Source organism: Aulonocara sp. 'chitande type north' Nkhata Bay, linkage group LG3 (genome assembly GCF_057382095.1).
Source record: "Aulonocara sp. 'chitande type north' Nkhata Bay isolate Kocher_YH1m ecotype deep benthic linkage group LG3, A_spYH_male_GT1.1, whole genome shotgun sequence".
NCBI classification, from domain to species: Eukaryota; Metazoa; Chordata; class Actinopteri; order Cichliformes; family Cichlidae; genus Aulonocara; species Aulonocara sp. 'chitande type north' Nkhata Bay.
In genome coordinates, this window is record NC_141346.1 from 40,350,690 (window position 1) to 40,373,305 (window position 22,616).

Below are 22,616 nucleotides of genomic sequence, written 5' to 3' on the forward strand. Positions count from 1 at the left end.
TTCTTCAAGCTCTTTAAGGACATGACTTTCAGATACTTTTCATCTGCTTTAGTTGTTTTGTTTTTTTAGGCCTGCCACTCTTTTCTCCTCCAGTTGTTCATATACATACATGTGTTCTTCCTCCAGTCTACTGTTTTACCTTTATATAGCCAATTGAAAAAGAAAGTAGACCCTCTTTTAATTCTAAGGTTTTAGGTATGAGGACTAGAACGTATCTTCTGGTCCTTAGGAGGACTTGAATGAATTTAAATACAGCACAACAGCACATATTACACTGTGTCATTATTTAACAGTAACTAAGTCATTTCCAAACAATCTGAAGTCCATCATTCAGCAGTGAGAAAGATTATTCACAAGTGGAAAACATTCGTGACAGCAGGAGAGCTTCCCAGGAGTGGACGCCCCAAGGCTGCAAATAACTGGAGAAATCCTCTTCTCTATAAAAAGAACATATCAGCACGGCTTAGGTTTGTAAAGGTGCATCTAAACAAACTTATGGAACAATGTGCTTTGGACAGACGAGACCAACTTGCAGATATTTAGACAGCATATCGGCACAAACGCCTCATAACATCTGTCAGCACGATGGTGGAGTTGTGATGGTTTGGGCTTGGCCACAAATAACATTCGTGTATTTACATTGAACGTTAAGACGTACTCTTACAGCAATTACAAATACCGACACAAATCCAACTCCTGTGTAGAAGAAGAATACATCATTTGAAATTCTCGCTTCTGGAATATGACTAATTTTTTTATGTAATCCATTATTATTTCTTGAATTCATCTGTCATTTAGTCTGTCAAATGTCAGAAATTTGTCACAGTTAACCAGACAAAAACACTGACTTCTTAATAATCAAATGTTTTATCATCAGGGTTCAGAAGCAGATTTTTGTGATATTTTTTTTTCACTTCATGAATTACTGAGAGAAGTTTAACATTTTGGGAACTTTTTTTTAAACCCTCTTTCTGAATGTTACGTGGGGAATTGCCAGGTGAAGGAAGCCTGGTCCTAAGGTGAATAACAGCTGTGCTATGCACCCATTCTCTGTTTTGTCTTCATGTCTCTTGTGTAGTGGTTATGGAGGAGGATAGCGCAGCAGCACAGCAGTACAGCAGGCAGGGCTGCCCCACCGGGCTCCGGGCAGACCTGTGGGCCCTCATCCTTAACGCCACGAACCAACCACAGGTATAGTACACTGTGCACACACACATGGCCGAGTTGCACTCTGGTGGCCACCGTCAGCTGGCTGTGTTTGCTGTAGAGCAGCCGTGCACACACAGCTGCAGTGATTCCCAGAGGGCATGTTTACTACAAGGGGAAATTTTCAGCTGCATCCATATTCACGCTTAACGGTTTGGAGCTGAGGGGCCATTGGACCTCAGGTGTATTCGTTTCCCTGGAGAACGGCACCAGGATTAAACACTTTGCATCCTTGCATTTATACCATGCACTAAAAACCAACACATGATGTATAACACCAACTGAACTGCAATTTCTACACTAGACAATCCGTGCATTCGCTGGTGTGCTGCTTATCGGCTCGCTGCGACTGTTTGTAGAAACGTTAACATAATCAGATGCTGGGGGGTGTAGCACAGTTAGCACAAACAGTGTGGCTCCCTGTGTGTGTGGCAGAGGTCTGTGTAAACGCTGCAATCCAGAGTCTCATGTTGGTGGCAAGTTGCAAAAACAATGCTTGTGATTAAGAGATTGATTCGTTAGAGAGAGCTATGTGGGCAAACCGGCTGAGGTCTGGAGAGCGTTAGCACGGCTTTGGATACCACAAGGGCAAACACATTAAACAGTCACAGTTGGTTAGTTACAGACAGGATAAATGTGGCTGGTGCAAAATTGTCTGCATTGTGTATATTATGAATTAGAATTATCTTTCAGTAGATCTAATATGAAGACTGTAATCTCTTCAGTCAAATGACTTGGGTGTTGCTTTGATAAATGTTAAATAGTCTCAATCTAATTTCGAAAACAAGTTTGGGACGCGGTGTAATTAAACTAAATAATGCAAAGTGCAAATCATTTAAATCTTATATGTAACTGAAGAAGAGTACACATTGGCATTGTAAACAGTTGTTAACAAGATCTGCGATGGTGTGGCGGCGCATTTAGCGCAAATGGCACACATGCACAACTGTGGAGGTGTCATTGATGCTGAAATATAGACATTTACAGGCCATTTTAATAGGCACACCTGTTCAACTTGTGTAAATCTCGAATCTCTTTAATTTCTGCCAATCACACGGCAACAGCTCAATGCATTTAGGCAGCAGATGTGGTCGAGATGAACTGATGTCAGACCAAGGCTCAGAATGAGGGAGAAGGCTGTCATTTTAAATGTTGCATGGTTGTTGGTGCCTGATGATGAGCTGGTCTGATTATTTCAGAAACTGATGATTTTCTAGGAGTTTCCCCACACAATCATCGCTAGGATGTGGAAGAATTTGTCTGAAAAAGAGAAAATATCAAGTGAGTGGCAGTTCTCTGCCTTTGGATGTCAGCGGAGAATGGACAGACTGCTTTGAGCTGACAGGAAGACAAAAGCAACTCTACAGTCACCAGATCTCAGTTTAATAGAGCACCTTTGGGATGTGCTGGTGAGCTGCGTGATGCTGTCATGTTACTTTGGACTTAAATCTCTGGGCAATGTTTCCAGCACCTTGTTCTTCCCCTGAAGGGAGGAAGTGTGCAATCAGTTTGTTTGTTTTGTCTGTTTGTTAGCAGTCTAACGTTCAAAGTTTTCAAGGTATAATTTTCAAATTTTGTGTGAGGGTAGATGCTAGGGATGCACCGATACTACTTTTTTGGAAACGAGTACGAGTACGAGTACTTGCATTTCAGTACTCGTCGATACCGATACCGAGTACTTAATAAAAACATGATTTAAATTTGCAGGTAACAGCTTTAGTCCTACAATTTAACAAAAAACAAACAAACAAGGGACTAGTTTGGAATTAAGAACATTTATTTAAAATGAAAAGCATGTTGTATGCAACATATTACAGAATAAATACACTGAACAAAAATATAAACGCAACACCTTTGTTACTGCTCCCATTCCCCATGGGATGGACGTAGAGACCTAAAATTCATTCCAGATACACAATATAACCATCCCTCCCAAACAGTGGTCACAAATCAGTCCAAATGTGTGGTAGTGGGCACATCTGCTATATTGAGATAATCCATCCCACCTCACAGGTGTGCCACATCAGGATGCTGATCTGACATCATGAGTAGTGCACAGGTGTACCTCAGACTGCCCACAACAAAAGGCCACCCTGGAATGTGCAGTTTTTTGCGCTATTGGGGGTCTGGGGACCCAGAACCGGTCAGTATCTGGTGTGACCACCATTTGCCTCATGCAGTGCAACACATCGTCGCATGGAGTCTATCAGATTGTCAATTGTGGCCTGTGGAATGTTGGTCCACTCCACTTCAATGGCTGTGCGAGGTTGTTGGATATTCGTGGGAACTGGTACACGCTGTCGTATACGCCGGTCAAGCACATCCCGAACATGCTCAATGGGTGACATGTCCGGTGAGTATGCTGGCCATGCAAGAACTGGGACATTCTCAGCTGCCATCTGCCCTGAACAATGTGAACCATGATTCATCCGTGAAGCGCACACCTCTCCAACGTGCCAGACGCCATCGAATGTGAGCATTTGCCCACACAAGTCTGTTACGGCGACGAGCTGGAGTCAGGTCAAGACCCCGATGAGGACGACGGGCATGCAGTTGAGCATCCCTGAGACGGTTTCTGACAGTTTGTGCAGAAATTGTTTGGTTGTGCAAACCAATTGTTCCAGCAGCTGTCTGGGTGGCTGGTCTCAGACGATCTTGGAGGTGAACCTGCTGGATGTGGAGGTCCTGGGCTGGTGTGGTTACACGAGGTCTGCGGTTGTGAGGCCGGTTGGATGTGCTGCCATATTCTCGGAAACGCCTGTGGAGACGGCTTATGGTTGAGAAATGAACATTCAATGCACGGGCGACAGATCTGGTTGACATTCCTGCTGTCAGCATGCCAGTTGCACGCTCCCTCATTGCTTGTGGCATCTGTGGCATTTTGCTGTGAGACAAAACTGCACATTCCAGGGTGGCCTTTTGTTATGGGCAGTCTGAGGTACACCTGTGCACTACTCATGATGTCAGATCAGCATCCTGATGTGGCACACCTGTGAGGTGGGATGGATTATTTCAATATAGCAGATGTGCCCACTACCACACATTTGGACTGATTTGTGACCACTGTTTGGGAGGGATGGTTATATTGTGTATCTGGAATGAATTTTAGGTCTCTACGTCGATCCCATGGGGAATGGGAGCAAAAACAAAAGTGTTGCGTTTATATTTTTGTTCAGTGTAATTATAAAAAAACAAAATTTAATTTTACATTTGTTCGTCTGTTTCTCTGTTTAGAAGTCTCACTAGCACAGTCACAGCTGGGATGACATCAGAGGCTAGTGCGTCGTAGCTGCTCACTTTTTTAGTTAGTTCCTCAAAGGGGGCGAGGATGGCAACAGTCGTCTCCATAAGAGCCCATTGGTGAGCGGTGAGATAGTCAGGGAGTTCGTGCTCGGACACATACACGCCCAGCACTTGCTTTTGCTCAATGAGGGACTGGAGCATGTAATACGTGCTGTTCCAGTGCGTCTGTACGTCCTGCTGCAGTCTCTTTATTGGCTGGTTGAGCTGTCCCTGAATGTCCTCGAGGCGGGAGTAGGCTAAAGCGGAATGTTTAAAATGCCCAACTATTTTCCGTCCCACTGCTATAGCATCAGCTATGCTCCTCTGTGCTAATAAGCGTGGGTAAACTCTTTGTACTCGTTGTTGTGTTGGGATTTTAGGTGCTTGATTAAATTACTTGTGTTAAATGCGCTACCTTTAGAGCCTCCTCTGGACAATTTCGCTGAGCACAATTTGCAGTCCGCCTTTGTTTTCGCGTCTTCGTTCACTTTGAAATAGTTCCACACAGCTGATATGTCTCGCCTCGCTTTCTCCCCGCTCTGAGCTGCAGCCGGGGCCTGGGGGCGGGCACTCGGGGCCTTTGATTAACCCCTTACATGCCGCTCAAACATAGGCAGGTCTCAGACCGTGGTATCGGTCCTTGGTATTGGGGGACTTTTAACGAGTACTTTAGAAAATGTGGTATCGAGGCCGATACCCGATACCGGTATCGGTGCATCCCTAGTAGATGCCAATAACAGCTCGACCCTAAAGGTCAGAGTAAAAACTTTGTATTACCCACAGTGTTTTTTGGATCATCTTCACAACAATATATTGGGCCTTGGCGGACATGAGTACCTAGGTGGGCTAAACATTTGACCAAGGTCAAAATTGATCTTGAGCGCTAACACTACTCAACACTATTGATTAATATATCATATGATGGGGCACAGAGAGAGCTTATTTTTTCAATATGACGCTCTACGAGGTGACGCCACAGCAGGCTGACATCACCATAAAACATCAAAGTTTATTATTTATTTACAACAAAACAAACCGGTATACACAACACACTTTGATTCAGCAGCGTAAATACAGACTCTATAAACAGCAGGACTTTGTAGTAAGAGCCAGGCTGCATCCCTACTTCTGAATAGGGATCCTCAGCTTCCTGAGTGCTGGTCATAAACATGCACTCTTTTTGTGATCCTATTGTATCACACAGTTTGCCATTTTACACCTGATTTAACACAGTGGGATATTTCTTATTTTTTTATCTTTTATTTTTAAAGTTTTGTAGAGTGGTGTCCAATTCAGATCTATTTCACTATCCACGAATCTAACCTGTAACGTGAACTGCTGTGACCCATGTTTCCACTCCATACCAGCAGGAGATATAAACTTGAAGTATTTTAGCAGAAGTTGTCGGAGCTATCTTTTGCTGACGCTGTCCATATTACCACAGTGCTTTCTGTGTCCTCGCTCAGCTGTCAGAATCACAGAAACGTCTGTTTTTGCTCTCAGTTCACTGCCGATCATCGTGTAGATGCTCTTTCTTTGGTTCATTTATGATAACCTGTCTCAAACCGGAGGCGCGCTTGATTTTAACCATGCGGTCGGAAACACGTCACCTCTGCGTGAAGCCTCGTTCAAACCTGCTGTAGTCACAGACAGAGAAGGTGCATAAATTTGACTTAGAGGGATCTGTTAAAGAGAGTGAGGTATATTTTAAATAATAAATGGGGGGGAATATTCCTGTTACGTTTGCGATGCGATTTATGGATTCTGGATGTGAAACCGCCTGAAAGTTGACATTAAACCTGTTGGCTCTCTGCTGTTTCAGGATGTGATGCATTATGAACAGTTAAAGGCAGGAGTCATACAGCATAACCTGCTGGTGGACAACCTTATCTATAAGGTAAGTTACATTGTCACTGTGCTCATCAATAATCTGTAACGTTACGTCATTCTGAGATCATTGTAATTTCAAAACGTCCTCTCCGACAGGATGTGAAGCTCACCGCCAGTAATGACGACTACTACTTTGTGTTTGAAGATTTCCTCTATCAGGTAGGCTCTCTTCTCAGTTTACTTACCACACCAGGAGTTGTGTTTCAAAAAATGTTGTGACCTGAGCTCAAATATTAATGAAGTGCTTGCTTGGAACTTGTTACTGTTTAGCATTTCAGCATAGTTAAAACTTTGTATCTGTTGACATGTTTCTAACTTCTATCAACAGAGTTAAAGGCTTGAAACCTGCCCGTGGCCTCCCTTATCAATTTGTTACACTTATTTTGTTGTACAGTTCAGTTGTTTACACTGTTGCAGATTAAACAAAGTCACTGTTGTGTCTTCCATATTCCTGTGAGATAAGAGCTTCTACGTCACCCAGAAACCGATTGCCCCAAACATTAAAACTCGTTTTAGCTAATTGTCACTTAATAGCAACGCTCATCTTTATCTGCCTTACTTGTTCAGCCCAGATGCGGATACGACCTTGTATTAATAGCTTCACTGGCACTCACTGCTCGGTTTCCCTTTAGTGCTCAGCTGATAAACACTTGCATGTACTGGGCAACCGGTTTATTCAGCGACTGTTTGCCCATCATGCTCCCTAATGCTAAACCGACGAACACATACGTACATGAACAAAGCTACAGTATTCCTGTCAATGTTGACTAATGTTAAACTCACTAGGCACTGAAATAATCCACGTATTGTTGCTCTTGAGCAGCTACGTAAGCAGAAGTTTAGAGTTTTCCAGAAATGTTATGCCATATTATAAAAAAGCCACACAATGAAACACTGTCAGTCTTGGATTAGTCTGCCCAGAGACTGGAACTGAACATTATTGAAGCAGTGTGGCATCATCTCGACAGAGAACAGAACGAAAGGCAGAAACTTCCAAAGAAGAGCTTTGAATGTCCTTCAAGATGTCTCGAGAACTATTCCTGTAGTCTACTTTGTCACAGTCGTTTAATGAGGCAGGTAACAAAGGTACAAACAAAGGGCAAACTGAAGCAAAACCAACATTAACCTAAACTTGGTGAACTAAAAATAAGCATGAAAAAACCCTCAACATGAAACTTGGCCTGGATGCAACAATACCTGAAACATGGAACCATGACGTGAACAACAGACAACCTGACCCCAAACAAAGGAGGACTTAAGTACACAGAGAGATAACAAAGGGATGGGGAACAGGTGGGAATAGGGCTGCTCAATTAATCGAATTTTAATCACGATTACGATCTGGGCTTTCAACGATCATTAAAAATGACTGAGCCGATTATTAGCCCCTCCCTCATTTATCCGCGACACCTTAAAGGCCGGTCCGTGAAAATATTGTCGGGCATAAACCGGTCCGTGGCGCAAAAAAGGGTGGAGACCGCTGATTAAGAGGACCCGAGGGAAGCTCGGAAAGCTAAGCAGAAGTTATTTGGAGAGTGACTGCCGTTGGTTGAAAAGAGAGTTTAAAAAAAAAAAAAACTTCAGTGGTGTTGCACACTATTTTATATTATTTTTTAAAGTCATTGTTAACCCTTTAAAGCCGGTCAGAGCAGCACGCTCCGTTTTGCGTAACTATTTTTAAATCCCTGTAGCACCTGAACCGCGTAAGCTAGCGCAATAATTTGTTTTGCATATGAAACCGGAGGAGTTGTACTTACATCTGATGCCATCAGCTTGTCCTCGGTCACGGTTTCGTTCCACATATAGCTTTGCAAAAACTGCATAAAAAGCGCTTGCAGGAACAAAAACATAATATTCCAGAAACACGTTTTGCCGTTCCTATCAGCTGTTCGTAACACTTCCCACAGTGAAATGATGCACATGCTGTTTTCTTTGCAAATTTGCATCATAGGATTGTTTTTTGTTTTTCCTGCAGTATATAAAAATTGCTGTATCTCCAAAATAAAACTATGAAAACACTCAAAATAAATTTCCTGTGGTGGGAAACTATTTTTTGCAACTTTTTTGTATTTAAAGTTTTGAGGGATAAACCTCTTAAACTTCTCCAAGTAGAAATATATGTAAACAAAACAAAAGCGATTTTCAAATTTTTTTGTAGTTTATTGCACTTTTTTGCAATTTATGTAATTACTATGCACTTAATACATACATATTATTAAAATATGGGCTATAACAGTTGTATTGATGTATAGCAACTTGAAATGCTCCCACAAATGGCACTACAGCATGTAAAATAAATAAATAAAAATAATATAAGCTCTGGTGGACTTGGTTCTATAGTAGGTCTTAAAGGGTTAAATAAATATCGTCAAATAATCGTGATCTCAATTTCAGTGAAAATAATCGTGATTATCATTTTTGCCATAATCGAGCAGCCCTAGGTGGGAACACAGATGGGACAAATCAAACCTAATGAGACAAGGGGAAGCAAAACTAGATGCACTGCACATAGGACAGGGACCTTCACAATAAAACAGGAAACAGCATGGAACTCAGACATTGCAACACAAACTTGGTAACATACAACACATGGCATGAAACATAAATGGTGAGGGAAACTTAGATACAGGGGTAGAAAACACAAGGAATCTAATAAACACCAAAAAGACCAAGGAGATCATTGTAGATTTCCGGAAGAAGGGTCATAACAACCATCTGCCTCTCTTCATTGGCAGTGAGGCGGTGGAGAGGGTGAGCAGTTTTAAATTCTTGGGGGTAACTGTGACCGAGGACCTGTCCTGGGGCAACCATATCACCTCAGTTGCACGGAAGGCCCAACAGCGCCTCTACTACCTGAGGAGACTGCGGAGCGCACACATACCCAGATCTCTGATGTTGAACTTCTACAACTGTGCCATCAGCAGCGTTCTGACGTATGGATTTCTAGTGTGGTTCCCCAGCTGCACCAAAGCCGATCAGCAAGCACTCCAGCGGGTGGTGAAAGAAGCTGGCAGAATTATTGGAACAAGTCTGCCAGAGATCAGTAATATCTTCCCCACTCGCTGTCTGAGGAGGGTGCACAGTATCCTGCGGGACCAACATCACCCTGCGCGCCACCTTTTCCATCTGCTGCCCTCAGGGAGAAGGTACAGGTCTATACAGGCCAGAACATCCAGACTGGCCAACAGCCTGTATCCACAGGCTGTGAGGCTCCTGAACTCTCTGCCCCCCTCTCACGGACAATAACCATATCCAACTTCTTAATAGCAATGAACTGGTCTGCATTGGTGCATCATATCTTTATTCTCTTCCCCCTCCTGCCCCCCCCCCCCCCCCCCCCACACTCTTTCTTAAATAGATAACTATCATATCTGATATCATATCTCACAGTACAATAATATTGAATGGGTTGCATTGTTGTACTCTGTCATGTTTTCTCAGGTCTCTGTCTGAATTTCTACGAACATTACGTGTCATGTTCTCATGTTATTGCTAAGGATTGTCTTATTGCATTGGAGTCACACTGGGTTAAATATGTACACTTGGGTTTTAAGGGGTATTTATTATTTTCTTCTTTTTTTTGGGTTGTATGGAAGCCCCAAACGCAATTTCATTGTTCCGACAATGACAATAAATAAATACTACTACTACTACTAAACAAATGAACTTAGCTAACCTAATGAACTTAAACATAAACATCAAAATAAACTAAAACTTAAAACGCTGGGTCCACAGCCCCAGAAACTTGACATACTTAAACAACAAGAAAGCTCAGAGTTCAGGCTGTGTTGAAGAATAAAGTCATACCAAACTCTGTTTTTCCTTCATATACTGTATTTCCATGTATATTTGGAGGTTCAGTAAATCAGTGCAACTATTTCCCTTTTCCATTGTAAGATATAAAGAAGTGAGTGTTGTCTCGAGACATTTGTACAGAACTTTATATGTCTGGAAAAATCCAGATCAGGTCTTTTGGATAAACATATATTCACGTGACATTGTTAAAGTCATTAAATCGACATTTAATACAAAAATGTAACTGTCTTGATTTGAGTTTGGATCTTTTTTTATGCTTCAGTCAAAGACTTTCCACCACAGCACTGTTCTAGTCATACAATGTGACTGCATTGATAAGACTGCTTTATTGTCTGTGTGTAGAAATGGTGAGGGTATGAAAGTTGATTATATAGAAGTCTCAAAAACTCACAAAACTCATATCATCTAATGTGATAGACTTGGCATTAGAGGGTTAAAGATGGCTAAAATGCATTTGAATTAGACCTGAGAAGTAGTCCCACAGTGACATCCCATCAAATAATCTCAAAGGTCAAGCAAACTCACGATTTGCTGCAGTCCTCATCCGCCTTCAGTCTTAAGTTAACTGTACGAATTTCTGGTTTCATCTTTTCTCTAGAGATTATTTTTCCGCGCTGATGTAATTCAGCTTAAGTGGCTAGAGGAAATGAAATTTGTTCGCAGAAATATACAGAAGTTGGACTGTAATGGAAAGATCTCTAACTCATACGGTCCTTTTGTGAAACAAGCAGCCACTTAAGGCTCGGTAACTGCCTGCTTCAGTACATCCTGAAACCCTAACCCCAGATGTTCTGCTTTAATAGATTTCTTACCCAAGAGGAATCAGGGCCACTCAAGGCCATCACCAGCACAGAGCAGATAAGAGTATTAACTGCTGTCTGTTTTATCCCCGGTTGTCAGGCGGGGGATACTGTTACATATTAGGAACATATCCTATATACATCCCTCATGAAATTTAAGCATCGCAAACCTTAAATCCACTATCTGATACCATCATTTTTAATCAGTTCATGAAAATGTGTCTGACTCCGTGTGTTTGTCCTCCCAGGTGTTGTTGTGTTTCTCCCGTGACACGGCCGTCCTGGAGCACTTCAAATACAACAGTGCCACACCTCCCAAGTCATACATCCAAGGTGAGATTATTAGCTAAGGACAAATATACACAGTTACGCATCTCTTCATGGCGCGAGGCCAGAGGAATGCCCCTTCACACGTATAACATGGGTTCTCATACACCGATGACTTTGCATGTTAGCTGTGTTTATTTCTTTGAACCTGACCTAAGACGAGTGTGGGATGCAGAGGGGTGAGCATGTCTGTATGGTCAGGAGTCTGTATTTTCCAGGTCATTTGAATAAATGCCATTATTGGAAAAACAAATCAAAACACTGTTAAATGTATTTTCACTAAAATCCTGGTGATTTTATTTTCAAGAAAGTCAAAATCTCTTTGGTAGCTGCTACAATTTTTTATTTCCATGATAAGCCTTGCATGTGGTTAAAATGACTAAAAGATTAGAAGCTAATGTCATTGCTTGTCTGTCTCACAGGGAAAGTGGGAGATGAGGAGTGTGCTGTTGTTTATCCTCCCAACGGTGAGCTTTAATATTATTTCACATGTTCTGGTAGTGTTATTTCTCTGTTCAGCAATATTTTATGTAACGGGCCAAATATCTATTGAGGGAGTGATTAACTAGAAGAATAAAAAAGTAATAACTGAAAACGGGAATTCAACATATACCTGTAGTAAAGATAACAGCAAGAATTACAAGTGAAAATATGATATAATGTTACAAAATGTACATGTAATAATATGCTAAACAACCCAGCCTTGCCTAAATGTATTTTATTACACTTCTTCCTTTAAGTCACTACCTCACTGCAGACTCAGCTCATCTACATGTTAAATTAGAGAAAAGTAAGATGGCTTCGCTAATGAGATTAACTTTCCTATAGCTACCACTCTGCAACTGGTTGCAGAATACACAGTTTCACATAACAACCAGTGGTTGTCATGGGTCATGACCGGTCTCTAGGCCTGCATTCAGCCAATGAAATTGTTTTCGCTGCCAGCAGCCACTCACAAATAGCTATTGAATACACACATTTTTCCCTAGTGTCCAGTAGTTGCCACATGGTTGCCAACTGGTCTCTTGGCCTCCCTGTGATTGAGACCTAAGCCGATTATGTTAAGCACTGCAACATGGATCTGCTATTTCCAGCGTATTCCTCCATGATATTTTGTACAAACTGAGTACAGTGGTCCCTCGTTTATCGTGGGAGTTATGTTCCAAAAATAACCCGCGATAGGTGAAATCTGCGAAGTAGCCAACTTTATTTTTTACAATTATTATAGATGTTTTAAGGCTGTAAAACCCCTCACTACACACTTTATACACTTTTCCTCAAACAGGCATGAACATGTTCACACTTTTCTCACTTGTTTAAACACTCAAAGTTCAAACCTTCTGTCTTACAAAGAATGAAACCAAACACACCTGCGGCTGCCTTTGATGGTGCAAAATGTTTCATCGACATGTGTTGTGTTTGTTGGGGAGAAAACTTACAAACATACAGTGCAGCACTTCAGAGTCACACTGCTAGAGATCGAAGATTTATTTAAATTTGACAAGCTGAACGCATTCTGTACTGGACAGGAGACACAGCATGAGATTGAGTCACAATGGTCTACAGCCAATCAGGACACAGAACACAATGCGCTGTACTACAAAAAAAAGCATCAAAACAAATCTGCGAAACAGCGAGACCGCGAATGGTGAACCGCGTTATAGAGAGAGACCACTGTAGTGTGTTTAGGAGTTTACCAGTGATGTGTTCATCAGTTTTTGTGTTTTTTTTACTGTTTGTGTTATTAGGAACTGAAGTGAAATACAAAGTACTTTTGGATGTTTAAACTTCCTTATATACTTTGTCAGTGTTCTACATTCTGGCAACGGTGTGTACTCTTATTTAGTATGGCAGCTAGGCTCACATTGCCCTGATCTCTAACCTATAAATCCATGAAAATAAAGACGATTGGCGCCATTTGTTTATCAAACCATCTCTATATAGTTTAATATTATCATCACCGAATGCTTTTCTTCACATTAGATTGAAAATCTTATATCATCACAGGCGGTATGGGGGCAGAAGCACAGCATTTACACAATTATTCACACATTCAGACAAAAAAAGTTTACCTGGAGTCTAAAGTCAATATGGCTTGTCACGCTGAAAACCTAACTGATGTTTATGTGTAAGAAATTTACTGACTTGCATATCTTTTTTGAACAGGTGTGATTCCTTTTCATGGCTTTTCAATGTATGGTGAGTATGTTTGTGATTATGAGCGGCACTCTTGCTGCTTTTTCCAGAAGTGAGACAGTATAAGCAGGATGTGACAGGGAGTGTGTATTTGAATTTCTCCCACAGTTGCGCCTTTGTGTTTCTTGTACAATGAGCCTTCCAAACTGTACAACGTATTCAGGGAAATGTACATCCGATACTTCTTCAGACTGCACTCCATTTCCTCCCACCCCTCGGTAAGATTTTGTGTTTGCTAAAAGTCAACATCCAAACGTTCTCTTCTTCTGTCTTCATGTGTGTACTTGATGTGGTTTCTCGTGTGCTCCTGCAGGGTATACTGTCTTTGTGCCTGCAGTTCGAGCGGCTGCTTCAGACCCACCTGCCGCAGCTCTTCTACCACCTGCGACAGATTGGGGTGCAGCCGTGAGTAGCACACTCCACACTGTGGTCCAGTGTATCTCACCAGGAACATGCGGCTAGCAATGCTATTGAATAATTAGCTTAGAATAACTTCCTGTCCAATCAATCCCCGCTGTATCCAGTCCAAAACCAGTTTAAAAGTGTGCTTGGGATCATTGTCCCATTGGTTAGTTTTAACGATCTAGTGGTTGCCTGTCCTCTTCTTTCATTATGCCATCCACTTTTTGCAATATACCAGTACCGCTAGCAGCAGAACAGCCCCAAAGCATTGTGTTACCACCACCATGCTTGACAGTTGCTGCAGTCTTCTCACCTTTACTCTTTCAAACATACTTCTTGTCAAACATACATCTTGTTGTGGCTAATTGTTTGTGTAGCTCAGGGGGTAGAGCAGATCATCTGCTAGTTGGAATGTCGGTGGTTTGATCCCTGGCTGCTAGTGTCTGCATGCCAAATATCCTTGGGCAATATCCACAAATCATCCATCGGAGTGTGAATGTTAGATGCACTTATGTAGAAAAAGCGTTGAAAAAAGTGCTTGTGTGAATGGGTGAATAAGGCAAGTTTTTTAAAGTGCTTTGAGAAAGAGTAGAAAAGTGCTATATAAGAAGCAGTCCGTTTACTAAATAGCTCAATCTTTGTCTTGTCTGAGCATAACATTTTCCTCCAGAAGGCAACTGACTTGTCCAGCTGCAAATTTCAATCAAGTTTGAAGCTTCTTTTTTATGGCGTTATTTTTGTGCCACTATTCTGAGCACACGTAAAAAACAATTGAGCGCACGTAAAAACATAATTTGCAGGGGCAAGTGTTGCATTTTGAGGAGAAATTTATTTTGAGCAAAGAAAAGCTACATTTGAGTGAACAAAATTCATTGCTGCTTGCAAAAAATGTATTTCAGTGTTTGCTATTATCCACACACACACACACACACACACACACACACACACACACACACACACACACACACACGCACACACACACACACAACAGCAGCCCCTCTCGCTCAGTTTTTGCATTTGCGCTTGCTCGCAATGTGTTGCTCGCGCTTTCAGCATTTCTGCCCGTGTGCGTTCAACTCTTTCTGTACACCGTTATATTTGTGCCACAAAACCAGCCAATCACAGACTTGGATGCAAAAAAATCCGATTGCCTGTTTTGGTCTCCAATCAGCTCGAAATTACAAAATGCAATATCCCAGAATGCATTTCGTCCAAAAAAAACTCAAACGAGGCAGTGGCGGAGGAACACAGAGTGGCAGAGTTTGAAATATTACTCTGGGTCACAAAATAAACTTTAAAGATATTTTCATGCGAGAATGGTGCTGTGTAAACTTCAAATATCTGCTCGTTTAACAAGACATCACATATTTGCAGTATTTGCCATACTTTTTTGGTGGGTACCCTCTGAGTCCTCGAGGAGATAAAACTGGTCACACTGTGGACAGGAATGCTGGTGTGCCAGCATTTTCCAGTTCATGGCAGGCTTGACCTTTGGTGGTTCCTGGGTTGTTCCTGAACATCCTCACCAATTTCTTCATCTGAGGATTACACTTTTGGTCTTCTTCCAGACCCACATCAGAAAAACTTGTACTTGAACTCAGAAAAACCTGTTTGAACTGATGATCTTGGAATCCGCAGTTGTTTAGAAATCCAACAGACTTTCGCAAATTGTGTAAATCTACCATTGTCTTTCTTGGATCTCCATAGAGTTATTGCACTTACCCAATGTTCTGAGTATTGGTCAATCCAATGAGTGCTGTCCAATAAATCCTTTTGATATTGCAAAGAGAAACTACCAGTTGTAGTCAGTCAAGATTACTCATGAGAAGTTAACAGACCTTGTCAAGTTAAGATACTCTTGAACCTTAAGCACCACTTATGAAAAGTTAAGTGAGTGTATGAAGTATATATTTAAGCCAATATCTGTACTATTGACCCTGTGAGAATTGGAGTGCATCCAGTTCTTGTTTTTTTAAGTCGTTAAAGATATATACTGTACAATCACCTTGGAAAAGGATAAATGCAAAGAAATCCTTAAAATCCCCAAATTAACATGACATTCACGCTCACAATCATTGTATTTAAACTTCATGCATTCAGTCATAGTTGCTTTATGAAGTATGACAACTGGCATTAAAAGATGGAGCATCACATTTAATTTTCCCCACTTAGCCTGAAAAGCTCGAGGTATTGTTGTCACCATGCCGGCTGGTTGGGTCGGCACTGGGCGATGTGAACATGATAGCATAAGACTGAAACAACATAGGATTTTCAAATGAAGTGGATCTACTAAAAATCTCAGGTAAGTTCAAATGTCTATGACATTGATCTTGAGATCAAGGTCAGAGGTCAAGTTGAATGAAAATCTTGCATTGGTTAAGGTATGCAGCTAAAATACTAGTAATGCGTCTTTTCATTTTATGACCACCCAGCAAAAATGGCTTCAAAAAAGGGTTTCATTTACAAACAACCCAGCACTTTAGGATGGAAAAAAGGAGTCTGAGATTTGGCTGTGCTGGCCCACAGAATATCTAATCCGTGCAAATTTAAACACAGGATCTAAAAAGCTTTTTAAGGTTTATTATGACAATGTTGGTTTAGTAGATTTAACAAATGGAGGGTGAATGGGTGGATGGATGATTTTCTCTATACATTCAGATAAGGACAAACAGTTGCAATTAAGGACGAAACCAAATCACAGTGCTACTGAAACGTTAACACATGGCTCTGGTGTAACACAACCATACATGTGAGTGATGAAATATCTATTTAGACCTCATGGTAATTACATATAAGGTTAAACAGTCTTCTTAATGTAAAGAGTCTTTGTTCTCAGCCTGGTGGTGAGGAGGTAAAAGCCTACTAGGCCAAAGGGGTGGAGTCATAAAGACTCCTGGGTATTTCCAACAGATTGACAGGATATGATGTATACTGGTGTGGGGAAGTTGGAAAGGGGTTTTAACAGTATATGTAATAACTATTCTGATTAGTCACTCCAGGCACTTGGGTTTCAGTGTTATTTCCATGGCAATATAACAAAAAAACCTATAATTCTTACCATTACAAAAAGTGACAGTGTTTTTAGTGGTTTTTATTTATTATGATTTTAGTATTTATTATTCCTGGTTCTTACGTAGACATTTTCCTTTGAATTGATATAGTAAATAAAGTCACTAAGGCTCATATGCACCTCATTAACCTCTACAGAGACCTGGTAATTGTCTTCTAGAGCTTGTACTCCCATGAGATTTGTGCCATTTACAGATTGTACTGCCAGGAGGCTGAGTGGTAGCTCTGGCGGCCACCGGTTTTTTGGTTGTTGTTTTTTTTTGGTCTAGTATTCTTGTCTGTTCCTGTTTAGGCCATCAACATTCGATGTTTGCCTATTCGTATGGTATAAAGACTTATAGTTATCAGCTGCTCCCATCTAGTGTTGAATTACTGGAACTACAGTCTTAGTACTGATTCAGGGATCCTTTAAAAATCACTTACGATTAGTATAGTACAAGATGCTGGTATTTTACCCCGAGTTGCTTGCTAATATGACACATTTGCACAACTGTAGCCATAAAATCAGTTTACAAACAGATGTTTTTGTCTCTAGGTTGCGTCTAGCCTTTAAGTGGATGGTACGGGCCTTTTCTGGCTACCTTTCCACCGATCAGCTGCTTCTTCTTTGGGATCGAATCCTTGGATATGATTCACTGGAGGTAGTTGCAGGTAAACAACAGTAACATGCTTGTCTCGTCTTTTTTTTTTTTTTTTTAATTGTAATGCCCTCCATGCTTGAGTCTGATTAGCTCTTCCTATCCAACTCCCATCCTTCTATTCCAGTTCTAGCAGCTGCTGTGTTTGCCTTCCGAGCCGAGAACCTGATGGAAGTGACGTCGCTGGCTTCAGCCGAGGTACATGTGTCTGTTATATTTGACTTGTACTTGTGTGTGTGCATTTGAAACTTTTGACTTCAGTCCCTCTCCCTGTCCTCCTCACATACTCCTGGAAGGCTGTAAATAGCCTCTGATGATCATTCAGTACCAGTAACCCAGTCATCTGAATGCAGATGTCTGTAAAAACCCCGACACTTAAGAACCCTCTTACCCCGCCCTGTGCACAGCACACCAACTTCTTCATCCAAATCCCAGCAGCACTTAAAAGGAGATTTTGTCATTAATTTCAATTATTGCTGGAGGTCTTGTAACAAAAGATCAGCTGCAGAATCATCATCACAGCTTTGAATTAGTGCAGCCTGCGGTGACTCCTGCACTGTCGCTCGTGTTACACTAAATGCAGGTCTTTAGCATGTTTGTACTGTACGCTCCGTCCGCTCCCGAAACCAGGAGCAGACCATACAGTGACTCCCCTCCCTCCATCCACCCTCCCTCCAAGGGGTGAGGCTGGGGTTAAACTATAATATGATGCATGAGACCGGCACTATTTGCTTGCTCATTTACCACCTGCCCCAGTAGAGACAAGATATCATAACACACTGCTCCTTATATTATATATTTAGAACCTTGGGGCCTGCATTGAAATGGTAAACCTTCTCTCTAAACATGATATGCTCCCTAAATTTAATCTCTCACTGACTCTCAAAAGGACAGGGTGGGGAACGGTGTACTCTTAAGCAAGGATTGTCAGTTCCCAAGGATCCTGCGTCGTCATTATTATGCGTGTCGGACCTGTATGGTTGCATTTTTTTGTCTGTTGAGAAGTGGGGCGGGGGAGAGGGTGTGCTTCACACAGGTGAGATGGGGAATGAGGTCAGAATTCTTATTTGTGTTTTCTTTGACAAACTCACTGCAGGCTGTCCTCGCTGACCTTTCAACTCTGAAGGTCATGCCGCTCATCCAGGTCTTTCTGTTTGCCACGGCCATGTGAGGAACGCTGACACGGCAGCACGGGCCGTGTTACGCGCATACCATCGCCGGGAGGGATAAAGTGCCACTTAGCTACTACGCCACACCCGCACCGACATGATTAACGGTCCGATAAACAGACGGTTCAATTCCACACCGCATCTCGCACCGCATCCCAAGGAGAAAGTCGAAGCCACCTTTAGCACATAAACTGTAAATATCGTGTTATGAGATGCTGTACAGTATATAAGCATAGACTACAAACTAGTAAAAGGCTAAGCTGGCCTCCTTAAGCCATATGCTCTGCAGGGAAGAAGACACGCACACACTCGCAGGCAGCAGCGGTTGGATCAGCTCATTAGTAGACGTGTTGCACGAAGCAGCGATTGTATTGCGAGAGAGAATAACAGTAACGTCTCCAAGCTTGGCTAATGAAACGTTAATTAGCGCATGCAATTTATTCCGCTCTGTGGCTCCTGCTTGTTACGACGCTATTAAATAATGCCGATACAGATGAACGAGGAGACCGGGACGCCCCCAGTCTGCACCAGCATATTGAAAGAAAGCCACAAACTGAATTACGCTGTTGCTCATATATACAGTAATTAGAAGCTGCTGCATACGTACATGGTTTATTGTATAAGGAAGGAAATGCAAATCACTGCACCCTTAAGAGACGTTTAGCGCCTTCAGTGCCAGTATTTAATTTACACCATTGTCTGTGCTTTATTATTGTATTTAAATTTTAAATAATGTATTTAATTCCTGAATGTATTCAATTATTTATGCAGTTTTTTTTTAAATTCAGTCAAATCCATTTTTGTCTGTACTTGGGTCAAAGTATTCTCTGCCAGTCAGTGTCAAGATCGTGTTTTTGGTGGTTTTTCTGCACCAGTTTTCAAATAAAATCTAATTTTGGTGAGTTTCTTCCTCTGTGATCCTGTAAAGTCGTGAATTATGTCGACCTCTGTGGGGTTCCTGCTTCTTTGGGACCAGTTATTTGGACATGCCGTACTGTAATCTGGACTCTCACCATAAGTCATTTGCAGAGAGGGCAGAATGGGAAAGTGACCAGGAAGCAGCACCGAGGGACCCGGTTGCTCTCCCTCCTCCTACATGCGGCATCTGCTCCATTTCTCCTTGGTCGCTGGCTACTCTCCTCCCCTCTCCCTCCCTCCGCAGGCTCGTATCGAATTATGCTGTTCTTCTCTTTCGTCTGCTGCTCTCCGCTGCATCTGCCACCTGTTTACTAGGACTCCCACGGCTCACTCTTTTATCAGCCGTTACACCTCCTTTGGCCTCCTGCAAGTCTGTTACTCTTGACGAGCATCACCTGCTGCTGTAGCTCGCTCACGCAGCAGTTCCTCCTGGTGGCTGAAGTGTTTCATTGCAGGGCGGCATGCGTTGTGTCCGTCAACACCGAGGCTGGCCGCCGCTGAAAGATTTCTTGTTGAGAGCCGTATCAAGTACAGTGGGCTTAATAAGTGTTTGGACAGCAGCATGAATTGGCTCTGTGCTCTTGTTACTGCTGATATGAAATGACTAAACATTTATGGGGTTAGAGTTTTAGGCCATGGCCGCTAAAACAGCCTGCCTTACATTCCACTGTGCTAGACCGCTTGGATTACAATTCCATACAATAAAAATCTTATTTATAAGCTTGATGGAAGGTAAAATGCATGTCACAGTTTTCTGACAACAAAAAGAGGAATGAGCGTAAAATCAACCAGCAATGAAAGCGTATGATATGCAGAAACATGTCATTCTGAGTAAATGTGGAAATAGTATACTGGGAAAAATAACATGGAATAATAAAGGTCTAATCTTTTGTTACAATCCATCTTTTGCGACAGATAAAGTTTTTTATGAGTGCTTTTGTTGCGCTCGCTTTCACCAGCCAGGTTTTTGGGTGAAAATATTCGTGAATAAGACGGGGTTTTGTTCTCAGCATATCTATACCCATACATCTCCAAAAACGATTGAAACTCCCCAGGAGTGGCCGGCCAGCCAGAACACAGAACGGCATCTAAAGAACTGCAGGCCTCGCTTGCCTCAGTTAAGTTCAGAGTTCATGATTCATCAATAAGAAAGAGACTGGGCAAAAATGGCATCTATGGGAGAGAATCAAGGGGGAAACCATTGCTGACCACAAAGGCTCATCTCACATTTACCAAAAAACATCTTGATGATCTCAGAGACTTTTGGGGAAATATTCTGTGGACTGATGAGACAAAAGTTAAACTTTTAGAAAGTCTGGGTCCTGTTACATCTAGCACAGAACTAGCGCAGCATTTCATTAAAAGAACATAACACCCTAACAGTTAAACATGGTGGTAATGTGATGGTCTAGACCTGCTTTGTTGCTTCATGTCAGCTTGTAGTTCTTACTGCCAAGTTTAAGGGTAATTACTTTTTCACACAAAGCTGGGTAGGTTTGGATAATTTTCCTTTAATAAATAGGATCATCATCAGGTATTTTTCTTTGTATGATATTAAAATATGTTTGATGATCTGAATCATATAAATGTGACAAATATGAGAAAAAAAAACCCAAATACTTTATAACCAGTGCGTTTTCTAAAATTGAACCTTTACTTGTTCATCTTAAACTCTTGCATGGGATTATCAGGGTGCTTTCATATACTCTCTGTGGGAAAAGTACATTAAAAAGCAAATACAAACTCAATTTAAATCAACTTATGGTTGGTTCACGTTGGTCAATGGAGTGTCTCCAGTAGGGTTGCCAACCGTCCCTTAAAATACGGAATCGTCCCGTATTTCGAAACAAAAGTACACGTCCCGTATTGAGCTAATAAGGGACGCACTTTGTCCCGTAATACAGTGAGAATCAAAAGTAGTCTATAAATGTTTATGGAATTAACACTTTGTTTGAAAACATAATTCCCAGCCCCTCTCCTGCTTTGTGACCAATGCGCTGACAGCACACTTATGACAATTCGAGTATGACAATTCAGATTACCGCTCATCTCATTGGTCGAGGAAAGGTCGCTTGCGGAGAAAATACCGGAAGACAACAGATGACCACAAGAAGAAGCATGGCCAACAGGGGAACAAACGCCGACACTGCGGTGCACGTCTCGGATGACAGTACACCTAAAGCTGGGCAGACACTGTGCGATTTTTTTCAGTCACGTTATTCAGCTCCTGCTCAAACTGCACGATTGACTCGCAGGGGTTAGAAGTTCGTATGTCACGATGCAGGTCTCACACTATACGGCCCGATGCTCTGATGCGACCTGAGTGCTCACACTTAGGGTTGCCAACTCCCTGAAAAATAAATAAGGGACACCTCGTGGCCAGGGCCGGGCGACCCAGTTGTCTTCACCCTTCCCAGTGTGGTGAATTTTCTAGCTCTTTTTTTGTGTGTGAAATTATTTTTTTAACCATTTGACTTGAAGTTGATTTAAGTAGATGCATATTCTATTCTTTGTGATATGAACACATGTGAAACAAATGATCATTTAGCCATTTATTTTTAGCTCAAAATGACAACATTAACACAGTAAAACAGGTCTCTTTCTTAAACAGAAGCCTGTCATGCTTAACTTTTGAGAATATAAGTAAATCTTTCTTTAAAAGAACTCTGTCCTGCTTAACTTAAAATTATATAAATTAATAGAAAGCAATAGAACGAAAAATATTCTTGTAACAGTGCACATTTAGTGCATTTAGTACAATTGGCTTCAGCTGAGGTATTATTTCAGCTTTTCTAATGCTAATCAGCTGCTCCTGTTTGTAAACCCGCTTGTTCCCATGATTACATCTTAACTCATCATCATTATTCATCTATGTATTACTTTTATGTATTAGTCATCTATTT

The 22,616-nt window shown here is 41.6% G+C and overlaps 1 protein-coding gene across 2 annotated transcripts in view; it reads left to right on the top strand.

The window, feature by feature from the left end:
- tbc1d19 (TBC1 domain family, member 19) overlaps positions 1–19,713 on the top strand; it is a 30,086-nt gene extending 10,373 nt beyond the window's left edge. For both annotated transcript variants that reach the window (XM_086281175.1, XM_086281181.1), the window contains 11 exons: positions 1,079–1,191; positions 6,311–6,385; positions 6,475–6,537; positions 11,243–11,327; positions 11,744–11,788; positions 13,488–13,520; positions 13,626–13,735; positions 13,831–13,922; positions 17,524–17,639; positions 17,754–17,824; positions 18,723–19,713. In XM_086281175.1, the coding sequence (XP_086137301.1) occupies positions 1,079–1,191; positions 6,311–6,385; positions 6,475–6,537; positions 11,243–11,327; positions 11,744–11,788; positions 13,488–13,520; positions 13,626–13,735; positions 13,831–13,922; positions 17,524–17,639; positions 17,754–17,824; positions 18,723–18,797 (878 nt within the window). In that variant the 3' untranslated portion in view covers positions 18,798–19,713. The remainder of the gene's footprint in view (positions 1–1,078; positions 1,192–6,310; positions 6,386–6,474; positions 6,538–11,242; positions 11,328–11,743; positions 11,789–13,487; positions 13,521–13,625; positions 13,736–13,830; positions 13,923–17,523; positions 17,640–17,753; positions 17,825–18,722) is intronic.
- The last annotated feature ends 2,903 nt before the right edge of the window (positions 19,714–22,616 follow it).